We start from the raw sequence: 18,932 nt of genomic DNA, 5'->3' as shown, positions 1-18,932 counted from the left end.
CACGACAGAATTCAGGGATGATCATGGGTTCAAATGGGAAAAGTCCAAAGTGCGCTACATGGGCATTTACATGTCCCGCAATCATCACGAGGTATTTAGAGATAACTACCAAACAGTGTTACACTCCGTACAAGAACGTGTCCAGAGATGGAAGTCTCTTCCGCTGACGCTCTGGGGCAAGACCTCCCTGGCGAAAATGGTTATCCTCCCCAAATTGCTCTACCTCTTTACGAACATCCCACTACTCGTACCCAAATCCTACTTTCAAAAAGTCAAGAGTTTGATTTTAGAACTACTCTGGGCCGGGAAACCGGCACGAGTGGCCTACAACACCCTAACGTTGCCAACAGCGAAGGGAGGCTTGGCTCTCCCGGATGTTGAAAAATACTATTGGGCAGCCCAGGCACAATTTCTGAGTCATTGGTACTCGGCTCACTACATCCGTCCGCATGTGCAAGTGGAAATAGCGCTAGCGTCCCCGGACCTGCTTAGCGCAGTCATTATTAGCAATCTCCCCGTCCCACATAAGACACTAAACACAGTTCTATCCACATATGCTATCTGGATAAAGATGGCCAAAGAATATGGCATAACCATACGGTACTCCCCCCTACTTCCCATTAAATTCATCCCCGGAATACCCCTCACAAATGAAAAAGTGTTTCTCATATGGATTGACAAATTGAACCTTCAATCTCTGGGTGATCTGTTCCCAGAGGGCACCTTTCTAACCCTACAAATGGCCAAAGACAGAGGAGCTAACTCCTCCCTAGATGTATTCCTCTATTTTAGACTATGCCACACCCTCCAGGGGGTATTCCCCACGTTCCCTCAGCAGCCTCCCATGTGGACCCTGCTACACAGTGTGATCCAAGCTCAGGGAGAGGGAAGACTAGTGTCAACCTTGTACAGATCTCTTACACAAGACACTAGAAAGCCCAACCCCCGAGCCCAAAGGAAGTGGGAAACAGCCATTCTGGAGCCAATACCCACAGAGGACTGGACATACATCCTCCGACAAACCCAAAGAAATCGCATTAAATACGATATATAAATTGATCCAATTTAACTTTATTTACCAAACGTATTATACACCAGCCAAGAAAAAGATTCACCACCCAGAAACTTCGGCCCAATGCGAAAGATGCTCATCCGATAACGCAGATTTCTTCCATGGAGCTGCCCAGGTGTGCACCGCTTCTGGTCCGCCGTCATTCAGAAAGCTTCCAAAATTGTGGGAGAGCAGATAACCCCGCTCCCCCTGGGCGCCCTCCTGGGACTTACCAGACACATGCAACCAGCAACACGCAGATTGACAGCACTCCTCATGGTTCTGGCCCGGAGAAGAGTAGCAATGACATGGGGCAAAGGCCCGCTCCCCTAGATCGAAGACATCATATATTGTCAAGACTTAGACACAGAATTCATTAGAACGCTTCCATTACATGCGCGTCCCCCGGATATATGGGGTCCATAAGTGTCATACCTGATAAACAGTACAGAATCCTCAGACTCAGAAACCCCGAACTCTCAATTAGGACAGACCGGGATAAATGGTCTGTAAGAGAAGAATACTCAGGAGTGAAAACATCGACCATAGTGTCAACAAGGCATCTGCACAGTAAACGAGAGACACGAGGGGGGGATGACTGGGAAGGGATGGGTAGGAGGGATATTGTTTAATGTGCACCCTGTTGGTGCATCGTTTGTTCTTTCTTTCTGTTGTATACGGAAAATACCAAAAAATAAAGTTAAAAAAAAGAAAAACAATGATCTTCAATAGAAAGAGGAATGTTGTGATGGGTCTATAGTTGGTTGGGATGCTTGGATCCAAGGAGGGTTTCTTTAACAGAAGTACCCACGAGTTCTTCAGGTTAGTTGGGACAGTGCACGTGCGGAATGATGAGTGGTGATGAAAGAGGCAAGGTCGCTAGCTGCTTCTTTAATTATAGATGCGGGGCAGGTATCTCCCTGGCATCTGGAAGGTTTGAGCAAGGCTATGTTTTCCACTTCTCGGGTGGACACTTGAATAAATTTAAAACATTGTAAAGGTTTAGAAAGGTTAGGACAGGTTTTCAGGGTGTTAACTTGAATAGGGAGGTAACTTTTTTTTAAAAGATATTTGTTTTGGAGAAGAGATCTTGTTAGCTAATGAATTTTGGATCTTAGTGCAACAGGTTTTGTGTGAACGATAGTGTGTGTTCCAATAATGATGTTCACCTTTCACATATGTTTGACGCTTCGTCTCTACTTGCACGAGTATGCACGCTCCAGCAGTTCTCTGTCTCCCATTCTCCCACTTACCTTACCTTTGTGGCTCGATGTTGACATCACCGGGATTTCTGGTAGGCTGGGTCCCTCATCAGGGGTCAGGTTGGCTTCTCACTCCGTTTTTCGTTCAGTCAGCTTGCTCCACGATGCCCTTCAGAAAAAGGTATTGGTGTTGTTTAGGGACCCCCGAGGTCCACCGTGACACGGTCACACCACCACTTCTTGCTTGCTGCGTCTCAGGATGCATTGCATCCAGCTCCGTCTCTTGCATCTCATCTCTCTTCCAGCACCACGCTTAAGAAGCTGCACTCTGGCTTCTTTCCACCATTGGACCCACAGCGTCCAAGTTTCTCTCAGCCTCTCTCTCCCAGCTGATTTGAAACTCGCGGGTTCTCCTCCCACCAAGGTATCCACCTCCAAGATTTATGGCGCTGCCATGGGATTTCCCCAGCGTAGTGTTAAAGTCCTTCTTCTCTGTTCTATTTTCACTTGCTTCCAATGGTTTTATTCGTCTCAGTACCATATAGATGCCTCTTCATGGTACAATCAGACTCTGGTTGACAATACATTTTTTTAGTTGGTGCAGGTTTTCCTTCACTGGCTGGTTTTGAAGACTAGTTAGGGCTATGTTGTTTAGGAGTTCCTCATTAGAACAGGAATCCTTGTCCTCATAGGGGGAGTCTCCCCCATGAGATCCCTCTGCCTCTACCCCTAGGGAGAGTATTGCGTAGCAGGCTCACCTTCCTAGCCTCACAGGGAAAGTCTCCCCCTGGGCAGAAGTGACAAATTCCACGATTCGTCACAAAGGGAAAGAAGCAGAAAATTGCCTATGATACTTTGGTGCTCCCCAAGGAAATGGGAGGGGTTAGATTTCTGGACCTGTGTATTTATTATAGAGTAGCACAGTTGAAAGCATGGATTCCCCACTTGCGGATGGCCCGCCAGAAACAGTGAGTTTACTTGGAGAACTTTTGCTTGCGACCCGTTACAGTGGCCGAATGGCTTTGGGCTCCGATAGGAAAGATTCTGAGGCAGGCCAAGGAGAATAGTATTCTGAGGGTGCCATGGAATATCTACAGAGAGATTAATGGGGTCACTATGTGGCCTTCCCCGTTAAGCCACATACAGGCTCCACCATTGAGGGATGAACTGCTGGACCCTTTGACATTTTAGGCATGGTACGAGGCAGGATTAGAAAGGTTTGGGTTAAGGGGAAGTAAATACCTATACAGGATTTAGAAACCTCTGGTAAGCTCTTTGTATTCTTGTATTTACAGCTGAAGGGTAAACTGACAGCAGAGAAGTGGAAGTCCAAGATTCAGCGGGATCCCACTGAAAGGGAATTCTTTTTGGATACACATACGGAAAGCAGGGGTTTCATTTCATGCTTGTAAGTCGCTCTGTTAACTGCAAAGGGGAAAAGTACAGAGGATCTGGAGGGGAAAATGGGAGTGGTATCTGGGGAGGGATGTGGATGAGATTATGGGTGGCAATCAGCAGGAGAGCTTAAAACATCTATAGCGTGCCAATCTAAAATGCATGGGGTCAAAATGGTGAATCCGAGGTGTAGGTGGGGATGTGGTCAAAGGGATACTTATTGGCATATGTTGTTGGAGAGGGAAGGTCAGAATATGCCTTCCGTCCCGAAAAACCTTTCAACAGGAAGAAACCAGACAATATGGACACCATTCATACGAACTCGCATCAATTCCCACTGCTCCTACGATGTACAGCTATCACGAGAGGTACCCTTCCAGCAGGCCCTACAACCATGCAGCAGTACAGATCTTATCCAGAGTGGACGAAGAGACACCAGACGGCGCTGGAGACAGTTACACGGACAGTATAGACTAAAGCACCAAGAAGCCATGCCATGAGTCGTTCGAGACATCACAAAGACTTGGCTACGTTAGACATGAAGCACACGTGCTACCCGCACACTCGGGACACTCGCACCCAATTACACGAAGAACACCGGTATATAGCTCTACGAGTTAGAGGACAGTGACATATACATACTGTCTGCATGTTTATTATTTTTGCCATTAGGCTTGCTACAGCACCGCAGTAACGCAAGAAGCAAGAAGCATGGAATAACATGGGTTATTTGCCATGTTATTCTCCATGTTATTCCATTTTAACTGTATAAATGATCAACAACCTGTTTGTTTTTTGCACTAAAGGGACCCGACAGCCATGACGCACTAACCTATGGACACTATGGAAGACGCATATAGCAGAAGCCAGACCATGGCTTAGGAAATCTAGTAGGTCACGATCGACTCAGACCCCAAGCCTCACAGAATGCTGTGCAGGCAGAACAACTGTGGCAGGAACGAAGCCACTGCCAAGGTCGCAATGTTGCGAACAACATTCATGTTTCGAACAACATTCCTCACGCTGAACCAAAGTAACACCGGCTGCAGGAGAGGCGCGCCCTCTGACAAAATACAGACAAATTCCGAGCTCCTGTGCTCTCAAACATTTTCTCCAAGCACGTGATCTGGCCAAGCTGAGGAGCTGCCAAGATTTGGTGGCTGGGAAGATCAGCCTGTCTCACTGACCAGACTTACATCCACGCTACAGTTCTGTGTTGGGAAACGAACGCTCTAATGGCAGCTATGGCTTACACACGGTTATGATGCTAACACATAGTTGCACCTTGCAGACCCTTAATTGCACAGACACCGTTCACAGGTGTCCCGTGGGCTGGGAACAGAGTTTGTCCCAGGCTTGGGAGCTTACAGTTCAGCCAACTAAATTCACAGACCCTAGGGGCGGATGGCGGGGGCACTGACCAATCATGGGGCCAGCTCACTAACATTTTCAGAGTAACAATTTTCAGAGATGGTCCAAGCATAGCACCTGACAGCAGCCTCCAATAACATCACATCTCTATAGGCTCCTATATGGGACCTACCACTCAGCAACCTATCCAGAGTAGAGGTAGGTTTTTGAGAAGGTCCCAGAGAGTGACACAAATTGTGACATGACAGGTCATCAAAACTGGCCTGCAAGCCAGTGTTCATTGAGAGATGCATGAGCTTCCTTTCATGCATGTTATCCCTGTGGTTTACTGGCTATAATAAACCTCAGTCGTACCTTACCTTTTGTGTGGACCTGGCGTTCTAGATTGGGCAAAGGGAAGGAGTTAGGCCTTCCACGAGTTCAGACCTGTAGGCTCTTAGCATGGTTCGGCCTGCCTGGTGGTCTAGCCCCAATATGGTGGTCCTGTGTAAAGGTGCAGGCTTTTTGGAAGAAGTCCTGGGATGCATTATGGAGGTTGGTGGATTGACAGTCAGCACGACTATATTGATAATAGATGGATTGGAAGAGGACGAGGGATTTGGTCCACTTCTTGCTGCTAGAGCTCATTTGGTTATTGCATGGAAAAGAGAAAGTTTGTTGTATGAAAGGTAATGCGCAAGTAAGGCTACAGATCTCTACATGATGGAAAATATGACCTCATTACTACATTGTGGGGGAGGATCGCAGGAGGCGGCATGGTTCTCTTTTCAACACAAATATGGGGTGAGGGTGGCCTAGCCCCATTGGTAGGCTCTAACGCACTCTTTGGGGCTAAACCTCAACTGAGGTGTTCTCTGTAAACCTGCTCCTCTTCTTGGGGTTATGATTGTAGACCATTAGATACAGAGGGTCTTTGGTGATACTCCCCATGTTGGTTGGGATATTGCAATGGACGCCGTTTCACCATTAGGGGTTATTGGGTATCCATACCCGGGGTGGGTGGGATAAAGGTGGGGTTGTAAAACAGTAAATATAGGTTGTGACCATGTTGACACATCTGGTTGTGCTTATTGTTATGCTGCGTGGTGAAAATATAAAACATTTGGGATGTTGATAAAGTAAGCCTTGGGTCTTATTTTTGTTTATACAGATGGCAGCATTATGCAAACAAATCTGCCTCTTGATTCACCTAATTATCTTAGTGGGTGGTTGTCTTGGTTAATCAAACTTTTTCGTGTAACAAATGCTTCTAATTTTGAGCAAGTGTGGGGTGGTGAGTTGTGAGGGTAGGGTAGTGTTTGGTGTTAGCTATTTGACACTGGATGCGTACAGAGACTAGGGAGATTAAAACCATGGGACAGATGCCACGGCATGGAGGAATGGGTTTGATCATCTTCTTGGAAATGAAGTGTGATGCAATTCTTAAATGTATGTTTTGGAATGTGAAAGGAGTGGGGGACAAGGTCAAATGGGCTATATTCCAATATTTAAAGCACCATGAGCCAGATTGTTTTCTATTGCAGTAAACTCACTTAGTTGGTTAGAGACAACATTCCAGATTTCTTCATTCTGGTTTTACGAGGGACTCTCAGGATGGGACTAAACTGGACAAGAAATCCACTCCATGTCCGCCTATGAGCTCACAAAATGACAAAGAAGGAAGACTCCTTAGGGTAATAGGTAGAATTTGGGCAGATCGGATTACACTAGTAAATATGTATACACACACCACAGTTATGAAAGATTTAATAGGGTAGGATAAGCAAAATTGATACTTCAGACGATGGCGGAGACAACGATGGTGGGATACTTTAATATTTTAGACACTAAATGGGACAAGACCGGTCGCTCTAACAGGTGGTCCACGCCTACAGTAACCAGCAGGATTCTGTCGCAGGGTCCGCTCAATGGGATTGGTGGATGCATAGGCCTTTGTATATCCAGAAACTTTTCTTCAAGGGCGCACTATTAATTATCCTGAATTTATCTTAGAAGGGCATTTTTGATGATTGAGTGAATGGTCACTGCTACTGAGTGGCCCACGTCAGGCAGGAAGGCATAACGCATACCATCTTACAAAGCCGGTTATGTGGAGGATATGGGCGAGACCATGGCACTATTTTAAGGGGAGAAGGAAGAATCAGGTGCTGATTTTCTGAACCAGCCCTGTACATTTCTGCGTCACAGCTCCACCACCTCTATAAGGGTACCATTGTCTCTATACTCTCCCAATGGGAGAGCCATGCTGTGAATGTACTTCTCTTGCTACCTTGCCCCCTTCTTTAACCCAAATCTTGTATGTTATTAAAAACCAAGCTTTCCCACCCTATACAAGTTAAAGCCTGGCTGGAAACAACTTTCATCAAACTTCCCTTTTAACAAAATCAAATAACGGCCACTATCTTCGCATCTACTTGTTGAAGTCAGACCAAAAGGACTTTAGTATTCACCATAGCCAAAGGTCCTTAGTGCCTAGTCTTTTGAAGCAGCACATCAATCTCGAAAGCGGAATAACCTGGTGGTGGTGGCCTTTGGAAAAGACCCAGGATTATGTAGAGATCTTGGCAGAATTATAGGCACTCGCTCAATTGAAGAAAAAGAGAACCCCCCATTGCTGACAAAGTGCTCAACCAGCCAGTCATTGAATCATCCTGGGCACATTTGGTAGGCTAGCAAGTTTGATATTGTCCCTTCAAAACCCTTCCCCTCCACATCTTTATCTCTCCAATCCGTAACTTGGATCTGTGCTGCAGATCAGAGTCCCCACCAAGTCTTTCAGCTAGAACTCGAATTTACCATCATAGTCCTATCAGATATCCTCCCAACATTAGTAGGGAGCAACAAGAGGTCCTCACCAATCCCCCCCGACCCCCATCTTGCCACCTGGCTATTCACAATTTCCATCATCATCTAGGACAATGTCAGTTGACAATGGCCATTTCAGTTTGCCCAACTTCAGTAGATCCCACCATAGGAATGATTTGCTTCACTTTCCCACATGACAGAACTGTTACCTTCTACAGGTGGCGGAAGGATGTGGAAGGGGGTTGAGGGGGTGGTCGAGTTTGCGGGGAGCTGTAATGATCAACTTTGTAAATCTGGGCAACCCACCCAGTAAAACAATCAGTCATGGTGGGTGCAATCACAGGCTAGTTCATCACTTGACGCTCAGCAATTTCTCAGGCTAAAGCAGACCAGCTCCGCTTAGGTGTTTCCACCAGTGAATCAGTGACAATTTGAGGTATCACAGTGTTCAGTTGGTCACCACAGGAACCTAAAAATTGGGACCAAAGAGGCTAGGATCCAGTTGGCCACTCAAACTACCCAGTCTTTCTGAGAGCAAATTCTGCTCAAGATTAACAGTGAAGTCCCAAGATTTAACCCAAACAAGAGTGTCCCTGCTCCTCACAACACACGTGTCCTATGAGTCTCCACAATGCCACTCTCATAGTTGGCCCGATATGACTGCAGTCTGCCCAGTAGTCCCAGAGAGTAATTTATCTGCTCAAAAATGTTCTTACAAAGCGGCCGGCACAGAACTTTGGGCCATCAAGGAACACCAGTCAAGATTGCAAATCACAGTCTCAGATGAAGCTGCAGCCCAGTACTACACAAATTAGGCCGTTATTTCAGTTAGAATAATTCCTCCCTCCCCCCCTCGGGGGATCCCTTCAGCGTTCTTGACATTCATGCACAGTCTAAACGAGCATGCCAAGGCTGCTGACGGTCACCACCAGGAGTGAGTGGAATTGGGCCACAGCCCAATGGTACTATCCTGACTTGCACAGCATTGATATACAATATGGCATTCATAACACGCCTATACACAAGTGTTTCAAGGCGCGACAAGGAAAGGAAGGGGAAACAGAGTATAAAAACAACAATCTTACTAGGCCTAGTGACATTCAGATTGCGCACGTGCAGGAGAGCGGGTAGGGGAGAAGTGGCAGGGGGTGGAGGGATGGATAAGTACAGGACAAGGCATCAGGAAACAACAAGTAGTGCAGCCAACGGGTGGCAAATGAGAGTGTTAGAAGTGCAGAAGAGGGGACTGTAGGGTTACAGACAGACAACAAGCGCAGGGGGTGGGGGGGGGAGGCAGTACGGGTTTGTAGCTGGACAGGCAGGGACCTGGGCCTGAATTCAGAGGTTTGCCAGGTAACCAGTGCATGTATCATATAAGAGATCAGCAGGGGAGAGGAAGAGAGAAGGCAGACGCAAAGGGGAAGGTCTTGAGGTGCTTCCGAAACTGGAGATGGTTCTGCTCATGTTTCAGAGAAGCAGGGAGACACCAGCCGAAGCAAGATCTGCCCCCAACACGTTGCTTGGAGAAGTGACTGACCCTCAAGGAGTTGGAAGTGGAAGAGCAAAGAGCTGGAGTAGGGAGATATTTCAGTAGAGAGTTGGAGGTATTGCGGTCCCAGGCACCAGAAAGCCTTGTGGACAATGCAGAGGTTCTTGAACTTGATCCTTTCCGCCACTGGGAGCCAATGAAGAGATTACAGTGCTGGAGAGATACGATCCCTTGGCTTGAGGCCAAGGACGTCCAACCCATGAAGCGTGTGTCAGTTGAGGTTTTTGCTGCATCGTTCTCTCCCCCTCCTGCACCTCTGGCTGACTCACATCCCGACACAGCCCTTTCCAACCTCGTTTCTTCTATCTCCAACACTCTCAATTTACTTGCCCCAGTCATGAGGATCCACTTTGAACCCAAAGCCAAGTGCAACTCTGGGTACAACTCAAACCTCATCACCCTTAAAACGCAGTGTAGGGTGGCTGAGAGGAAATGGCGGGAATCATGTGCACCCTCTTACAAACTGTCTTGCCGTCTGCTCCAAAGGCAGTACCGACTGTCCGCACTAAGAAGAAAGCTCACATCCAAGCCCACGTCTCTGCAGCATCTAACAACTCAGCCAAAAATCTTTAAGGAGCTGGACACTCCTGCTGCAGTCTCTACCTCTCATGCCCCATCCCCCTCCCAGATTCTCTGCACAGCCTCGACTTCACATTGCACATTTGCCCACCTCATTGGGATGGTGGTGGGCAAACCGCTGACACTGGCTGCCCTCAGCCCCTTCCATCCAAGGCTGTGGTATACTCGCAAACAGTCAGCAGCCCCACATGTGGGCAACCAGGAACCCCCAACATGCAGCCAGTTGTCCCAGTCTTTATGTGTGAGGCCTCTGTATTGTTGACTCTCCCTTAACCAGAGGAGCTGTCTGGCTTTCTGGGCACCTCCATGTGAACCCCCACCCCCTTCTGCTCCCAGACAACTGCAAACTGCAGGGGAATATCATTTATGGGTCACTCTTTCACACATCTTTGCTACCCTGTTGCCACAGCAGTGTCAGGCATGTGGCTGCCTGCTTGCAGCACTTCTTCTATGGTCAGTTATGTGCACATGGTCTGTGGGCCAAATGCTGCCAGTATATATACCAAAAAGGCCAGTCTTGCCTCTGCAGTGCGGGCATGTAAATGCAGCTTGTGCCACCTTCGCCTTTCGCTATTCCTATGCACGTCCTGTAGCAATCTTGGAAGCTGTGCAATGGGTGACCGAGGAAGGCTCGGAGATGATCCTTTCTTGTGGGACCATAGCAGTGATTGCAGCACACTTGCCAGAACGCAAAATTAAGCCTCATAACGCAGACAGTGACACAGCGCAATTTTCCCATTTAGGATCAAGGTGTAATAACATGATTGACAAGGCAGGTTGCAGAGATTCCAGGGAAGCAAGGTTGGGGACAAGAATTGCTTGAGCAACATTGCTAGGCTTGAATGGGGCATTACAAAGGGCACAGAGGGTGGTGACCAGGAGCCTGATGTGACCCCTCATGAAGCTAGCTTTGCATGGGCTATCACTGCGCAGAAATGTCCAATTTCGGGCAAATTGCTAGTGATCTCCTGCTTTTTGACTGACTAGAAAGTAGTACATGTGCAGTGTGGAATGGTGACTGGGTGTCTGAAGGTTGCTGGGGTTTAGTATTGACAGACTACAAACCGTTGTAAATGGACTGTCCAAGGATTTAATGGGGAGGGACAATGTATTTCATTTATTTGTTTTTGTATAGCGCACAGCAGCATGTAGGCATCGTGGTGCTTGTTACAGAGAGTGAGCAGACTTAGTTACATAAACATTTTACATTTACATTACAACGCACTGTTAAGAGGAGAGGTAGTCAGAGAAGTAGAAGCGGGAGCAAGTAGTGGAGGAGCGTTTAGTTGGAGAGAGGTTTTGAGGTTTTTCCAGAAGGCATGGAGGGAGGTTTCCGCTCAGAGTAGTAGGTAGTGAGTTCCAGAGTTTAGGGCTACGTATGGGAAGCCAATCCCGCCTGCTTTGACCCTGCAGATGTGGGGTGTGGAGTTGGTTGGAATATTGCGTTCTGGTAGGGCGTGAGGAAGTGGTTCTGGATATGGCTTCTGATAGTTAAGTGGGTGCAGTGAAGTTGAGGCATTTGTGCGTGATGGTAATGATTTTAAAAGGTAATGCAGTCGTTAACCGGGAGCCAATGCGCTGCCTGTGTGGCTTGGGAGATGTGATCCCTTCTGGAGATGCTCAGAGCTGCTTTGAGGGCATGGTTTTGTGTAGTTTGGGGTCTGTTTAAGTTTTCTATGGAAGTGCCAGCTAGGAGAGCATTACGATAGTCTAGCTTTGCACCTATGTTTGCTCTAGCTATTGCAAGGCAGTTTGGTTTGGTGAGGTAGGGTTTTATGACATTTATGAGTTTAGTGCTCTGTGCAGCTGCTGAGGCGATGGCACTAACTTGTCTATTCATTGATAATGGGACATCAATGTAGACACCTAGCATTTTTACAGGAGGAGGAGACTGGAACAATAGAGTTGTTTCAACTTTTCTTTTCAGCCAATTTAAACTCATTGCCTCTTTTCCACTGTCCCTCATGTGTTCATTTCTTTCATTTGAGACACACTTCAAACATTTCATTAAAATGTGGCTTGATAAAAGCATTAACAGCTTTATTAAATGCATTGAGATGAACTGATTCCTCAAACAGAATAACAAAAAGTGGAGACCTATGTGGGAAATCAGGTTTTGATAAAATCAATTCAGGACTTGTTTGTCAACAGGTTGTCAAAATCTGATTTCAGAGCTTTCAGACTTTTGCTGGGTGCCGCCTCTCGTCCTAAGTGTGACTTTTTTCATAGCATCCCAGATAAAAGGATCAACAGATTCAGTTGTAATGAAGTGTCAAATCTCAACACTGAATTCTGTGAAAGCTTAACATTTGAGAACTTTATCTGAGCGAATAGCTCAAACCAGAGACCAGTTAAAAATAAAAAAAATACATTTTAAAAAAGTCAGGTCTTCCTCTGGCCAGAGCCAATTTGAAGTTCTTAAACACTCCCATGTAATGGGTTTGTTGTGATAAACTATTGCTGTGCTTCAACTACTAGGTGATATGTGAAGGTTTCAATAACGTTCAGTTTAACAAAGCCCAGACTTGGAAGTGCAGTCAGGATAATTTAAGTCATCTAATCCGGTAGACCTTTTTCATACTGCTGGCGACCCAGTGCTTTATGAAGACTTCTGAACTTTGGCATGATACATTTCTACAATAAGGCACTATGGATGGGGTGCAAATGCAGAAACATCTCTTCAAATTACTTGCCACAAAGAATTTTGAAAGGTGAAAAATCAAAATAAAAAATAGAAAAATCACCCACAACTCCCTAAAAGACTTAGTCTAACAGAAAGACAGCTTAGAGAAAGCCAAAAGTCTATAACTGACCACAGAAAGTAAATATCAATTTTTCAAAATTGCTGCAATAAATGTACAACACTGTTGAGATTGTTTAGATAGAACAGCAAGGATGCGTGAAAGACCTACAGTGGAGACAACCAGCTAGGGAGTAGAAAACCACTTGCAGAACACCATTTACAGGAAGGGAATGTTTTTAGGAAAATCCTTTAAAAGGAAACAACTTGTAGGAGAAGACATCAATAAATACTTGTTTGAAAAACCAAGACATTAAAACAGATTTACCTGAAATATTCGTTTGCAGTTCCCGTGGAATTCCATGCTTAGCCCAATGTTGCTGGTTTTGCTTGAACTTGAAAATTCGCTCAACAACGCTGTTAATATAGAACAGGCCAATGTTTGCTATGTAAAAAATAAAAGAGCACTCCATGTAAGAAACTCCCATCACATACAGATACACGTTTGTTACTCACTCATATAAGGGAGGCATGGTATCACAAGTATGATGCTCAAACAAGAGGTACAAGTTTCTAAACCATTATTCAGTTTTCAAGATTTAGAAAAACTCCTGCTTTGCCCTATAGCTATGATGGGAGTAGTCCCTACCATCAAATAAAGAAAACAGTCTTAGTCAGTCTTTGTCAAATCAAAATGGCCTATACTAACTGTACCTAATGCCTGCCCTATCTCTTATACAAAAAGTGTGTAAAGGGTAATATGCATGCAAAGGAAAATTAGAGTTATAACAAAGGATCAAGATGGCCGAGTCAGCCCCCTCAAACCCCCACATTGGACAGCACTGAGTAAGGTGGCCCCTGTAGACAGGATGACACTTGCTCAAGTTCTCAAAACAAAGGCAGTTCCAAATCAAATGTGGCCCGAGGCCCACCTGGCCTTCCAAGTCACTTATTCTAGCGTTCCAAAAGTTCTTTCACAGTTAAACAAAAAGTTCATGTAGGTCACCCTCCGTCAGGCTCGGACCTCCTAAAGCTTTAACAGTTCACCAGGCAGTGCTCCAGATAGGATTTTGAGGTGGGAGTATTTTACTACCCATTTTGAGGTTAGAAGAGTAAATCCAAATTTATAGAGTAAAAATGAGTATTCACCTTTGCAAGAGTAAAAGGTGTTGGACAGCCGTCCAATGTGTGCATAATGTTAAAAGTTTGGAAAATACTAGAAACAATGTAATCGTATTTTAGGTTATCTGGCAAATAATGTATAACACTTGTGGAAAATGCTCTCACGCAATAACTTGTAGGTGTGTGCTCTCAAGCTGCATATTCATGACATTAGGACACAGAACAGAAAGAGGATAGTAGTGGTGCACACTCAATGTTTATCAATAGAATTCAAACAAATTATGTCAATAGTGATTTTTCACAAGTATTACTCAAAAATGTAGTTCCTCCTGTGCATGTCTTGGCTACAAGGCTAACATTAGAACAAGAACTTGGGAGGTCCACCCACTCATGGGGGACAACAGGGCACACTGTAGGCTGACAAAATCAGCAAAAGTATTCAAGAAACAATAATTTCGGGTTTAACGCCTTCACAAGTGTGTAATTTAATTGCAAAATTAAACCAAGATAATAGTTATTCACATTTTTTAAAGCAAAGGTACATTAGTGGTACATGTCAAAGACGCATGTATACATCACATTTCAATATAAATCAATATAGACATTACCAGTTGATGGTAGCAATTATCATAAATAAAAGTTAAAATCAAGAATAACTACATTTTGAACAATTTTGCAGTCTTAACGTGAAACATTCGGTGTCACTTCATGTGAGCTTGTTTAAAGTATTTCCTCAAGAGCGTAAGGTTCACTGTTGTCGTACAATGCATTTTGGGCATGGCCCTTCATCAGGTACAGGACATACTGGGTTTTCTGAAATATATAAGTCAATAATGTGTGTTTTAGCTTGTAATTTCCAGTAGGAAGACTTAGCTCTATTCAAAATCAAGAAAATGACGCATTGACTGACCTGTGATCCTAAAAGATGGCCCTGTTATCGAGGAAAAGATTCTGGTGCGAACCAATGAGGAACTTGAATATGCATCTATTCTAATGAGAGAATGTACAGAAAATGTATAGCCAGAGTATATATGTGAATGACTGCATGCGGGACCAGTCGCTTGTGAATAAGCGCTGGCTCCCACAACACAGTCATATGTTGCATTTATGTTATGTAGTCGAGGTACTCACCAGCTGTAATGAGTCCGCCCAAAGGATAATGGATGTTGGTGGAAAGGTTTGGTCTGTCCGGTATGTGAATGCATGAATGTTAGGTGGAAAAAAAAAATCTACAGAGAAATGACGTGTAATTTTATGTTATCGCAATCCTTTACATGTAGTGTTAACAAAATGAAAGTTCAGTTAGCAGCCAGAAAGCGGGATTTGCTCACCGTTATTACACCCCCGATTACGACAAACAGAGGGAAGCACTTTGTTCTGCGGACGAGACTCGCACTATTACAGTGATTCTGACAAGCATTGGATCATTGCCATTCTAAAGAGTCTATGGTTTCGAATTGGGAATTAGTCAAAGGACCTATACTTAAATCAAAAGCAATTGGAAAGGTGTTTTACCAAACACAGCAAGGCTGTTTACCTGTGCTGCGCGGAAAGCGGTGTTTGAAAGGTGGCAGTTCTGTTTACAGCTCATACGGTTGTCAAGGAGATAGACGCTGTTGTGAGTCATATTTGTGTTCTCAGAGAAGGGAGCGTTTCAAGGATCGCCATCTTGTGATGGTTTATGTATTTGGAAAAAGAAATTGAAACGCAGTATCCATGTGTACTAATGAAAAAGGGATGAATGCACTACACAGGATTTTGAAGGTGTGCAATGAAATAGACCTAAGAATAAGTGTTATTAGGGTGATAACTTATATTGATGGGTTTAAGAGTAAGTGTCATCATTCCACTGATAAATTATATAAATGAATACATATGTATAGAGAAGAGTCATGATGATAATTAGAAGAAAGTATTGAAACACAATGTCCACATGTACTTAACTATGGAGAAGATCAGTGAATAAACAAATGTAATGGTGGTAATTAGTAATGAATGGTCTGAGTGGAATCGTGAATATCTTACCAACGTTACATGTGTGAATCTGGATTAGTCATCATAGATGTGTGCAAACCTGTTTGAAGGAAGAAAAGGGGGACCGTAATCTGGTGTTGAAAGAATTGTGGGTACAACATGTGACCTAATGTGTGCTGTATGAGCAAAACCTATCATACAAAAATGTTGGAAATAATGTCACTCAGTTTGTTTGTGGTCCAATGAAGAACCTAGTTCAAGTTAAGTAATAGATCATAAGTGACAGCTCATGTCCCAGTCAACATTCATTCCTCTCTGACATTGAGTCCAACCGATCAATCCAAAATAATTCTCGCTGAAGTAGTTGTTTGGTAAGATTGCCTCCACTTCTTGAAGATTGCCTCCTCTTCTTGGTAAGAGTACATGTTCTAGTATAATAAATGTAACCTGTGCAATTGAGTGTAATTCTTTCAGGAAATGTTTGGCTACTGGGGATCTTTCTGTTTTTAGTCATATATTAGATTTATGTTCGGACTACCTGGTCTCGGCTTTTCGTGGGGTCATTCCGACATAGAAAAGTCTGCATGGACATTTGATCACATAAAGTACGTTTTTCGTGTTACAGGTTGATGTGTGACTTAATTTAATTTTGTAACCCATGTGTGGATGAGTGATGTAATTGCCTTTTATCAAGTTATTGCAGTTGTTGCAGGGCAAAGTCCCTTTGTAGTTCCGTTTTTAGTCCTGTCAGCTGCAAAGTCCGCTCTTATCGAGTTCTCGAATTGATCTGCTTTTGCTCTATGCAAACAATGGTGGAGAAGGAAAGAGTTCAGCTAGTGTAGGGTCTAATGACAAGATGTTCCATCTGAAGTGATAATGCCCCCCATGTTCGGGCCTATTGCTCATTAAGACCCTTTCTCTACTAACATAACTACTATGCCTTTCTCCTCTGGCTGTTGCTGCCTCTTTACCTGGGTTTCATGGCCTCTTCCTCCTGTTTTGGCTCTACCCTTCCTGTTGCTACTGTGTTTCCCTGTCTCCCACTTTGTTGCTCTACCTCTCACTATTGAGTGTTATCATGCTTCTTGTTGTGATCTCTTGCTCTGTATCGCTCTGCATGTCCTATCCTGGAATACTATTATTGCTGTTCTCCCCTCTGTGGTGCGGTCTCCATCGCTGTAACTCAGGTGCTTCTCACTCGTGTTAATTCCTAAGTTTTCTTTAACATTGTATTACTCTGGCTCGCCCTCCTTTCCATTACGTTTGCTGTTCAGTTTGCCCCAACCTCAGCCGTTTTTTGATCTGGTCTCCTAGGTTTGTAGTTGCTATTCCTCTTCTTTTTACTTGGAATTTGGCATGAAGTGATGCAAGCTGAAAATGCTTTTTCCATCTATAAATATATTTCAGTTTGAAAATTAGGGGGTGGTTCCTTTTAAAATGTATGCAAACTTGCTTTTGGAAGTTAGGCGTTGCCCCCTAGCTCTCAGCCTTTCTTCTCAGAGTCTTCCCTTTTAGTCTAAGTTCTTTGTCTGTTTATCTCTGTCTGCACCCTCACACCTCAGGGTTCATGGATGCGCATTACAAACAAAGAAAAAGGCTGGAAATTGCAGATTTAAAGCTTCCCCATCCGCAGATTGTGAACTTGTTTCCATGCAAATGCTTTACCTGCACCAAATACCAAGTACGGCAGCACTGATGAAATGTGGGAGTTCTGAACCATCAAACATTTACTCTCTAGAAAGCAAAGTCAGTTCTGCTACAATTCAAACTTTTTATCTTAAACACATATCACTGCATACATGTGCATGAGCTCACTGAGCTATTGACTGGTTTGGAACTCACAGCTGAAACATTGATCAGTGTGGCTGGTTTATCAATTCATTGAACTAATTTCCTGACAGGCTTAGTCAGGGAAACTAACTTATCTTGGCAGTCCCATGCATGGCTTACCTAACGTAACTGGCATGTCCCAGGCTCCATGCTGCTTTCAGTGAACTATCCTACACATGAAGCAGGACATTTATAGAGGTACTAGCGATTTGGCAGTGTCAGACATAGGGGATTCAGAAGTTAGGAAAAGCGCAACACAGAGCAGAATGGCTTGAAGCCTACCACAGCAATGCAATGTTTCTTACACTGTCCACCACCTCAGGAGAATGGAGGGGAGAGCTTAGATACTGTTTCTCCTCAGTGCTTTAGCTACATACTGAAACTGCAAACATGTTGGTACTGTGTCATTACAATGCCACTGTTGAAAAATGCAGGTACTGTCCCAAGCATAGCAGTCCTGCTAGGACATCTGGTTATGACACTAAATGTGCTTTAGCACTGCTGTGAATAGTAATTGCCTTAAATATATAGCAGAGCTGTTGAGAAATACTAGAACAGTCAACCCCACTAAAAATACATACAGCAATGTTGTAGACTCATTTAAAAAAAAAAAAAAATTAAAAAAAATGAATAGCTAGTCCTGATGGGGGAAGGACTGCCAATGTCCCATTCAAATTATATCGGAGTCCATCAAAGAATTGCTGGTAGATTTTCACCCTCTCCATCGATTTGAATTCTACTTGCTTAGTGCAGTGGACGGTGAGTTAGTAAAAGTAACATTCAGACCACACATCCAGACGTTCCTGCTTGCTCTGCTGTGACTAACAACTGTTTGCACCTGTGTGTCTGTGTGCGAGTGCATGCATGAAAGGGCACATTCAAGTGAATGGGCCCTTCCAAACACTTGCAATATGCCAAACATATCTATTAATTTGGCATTTCTCATTAAAGGCTTTTGATGTTAAACAGCTGCTTGCTCAGAGGCTCTCATAAAACAAAAACGCATCGCAAACCTCAAGCCATTAAATGCCATTGATGTACTTGTGAGATAAAGCAAAAACATAAAATCAGTAGTAAACTTGAAAAATACTTCAGCAGAGCGGCCTCTATTAAAACCAATGCAAACAGCGGCGGTAAACATGCAACCCTTGCTAGAACACACTTTTACATTGTACTACACAAAGATTCAAAATCAGGCTCAATAAGAAAGGCAATTCTAGTTAAACTTCCTAAAGTGTCAAAGCAATAAGCAATGCACATTAGTGATGCAAAATTCTTAAATAACATTGTAGGACAGAAAATCAAAGCATTTGA

At 44.2% G+C, this 18,932-nt stretch overlaps 1 protein-coding gene across 1 annotated transcript in view; it reads right to left on the bottom strand.

Moving 5' to 3' along the window:
* XPO4 (exportin 4) overlaps window positions 1-18,932 on the bottom strand; it is a 1,090,854-nt gene that overhangs the window by 755,056 nt on the left and 316,866 nt on the right. Inside the window, exon 5 of the mRNA XM_069640448.1 lies at window positions 13,021-13,137. Coding sequence (XP_069496549.1) covers window positions 13,021-13,137 — 117 coding nt within the window. The remainder of the gene's footprint in view (window positions 1-13,020; window positions 13,138-18,932) is intronic.

This window comes from Ambystoma mexicanum, chromosome 7q (genome assembly GCF_040938575.1).
Source record: "Ambystoma mexicanum isolate Mex_15411 chromosome 7q, UKY_AmexF1_1, whole genome shotgun sequence".
Classification (NCBI taxonomy): domain Eukaryota; kingdom Metazoa; phylum Chordata; class Amphibia; order Caudata; family Ambystomatidae; genus Ambystoma; species Ambystoma mexicanum.
Note: the sequence above shows the minus strand (reverse complement) of the source record. Positions and strands in the feature narration are given on the sequence as shown.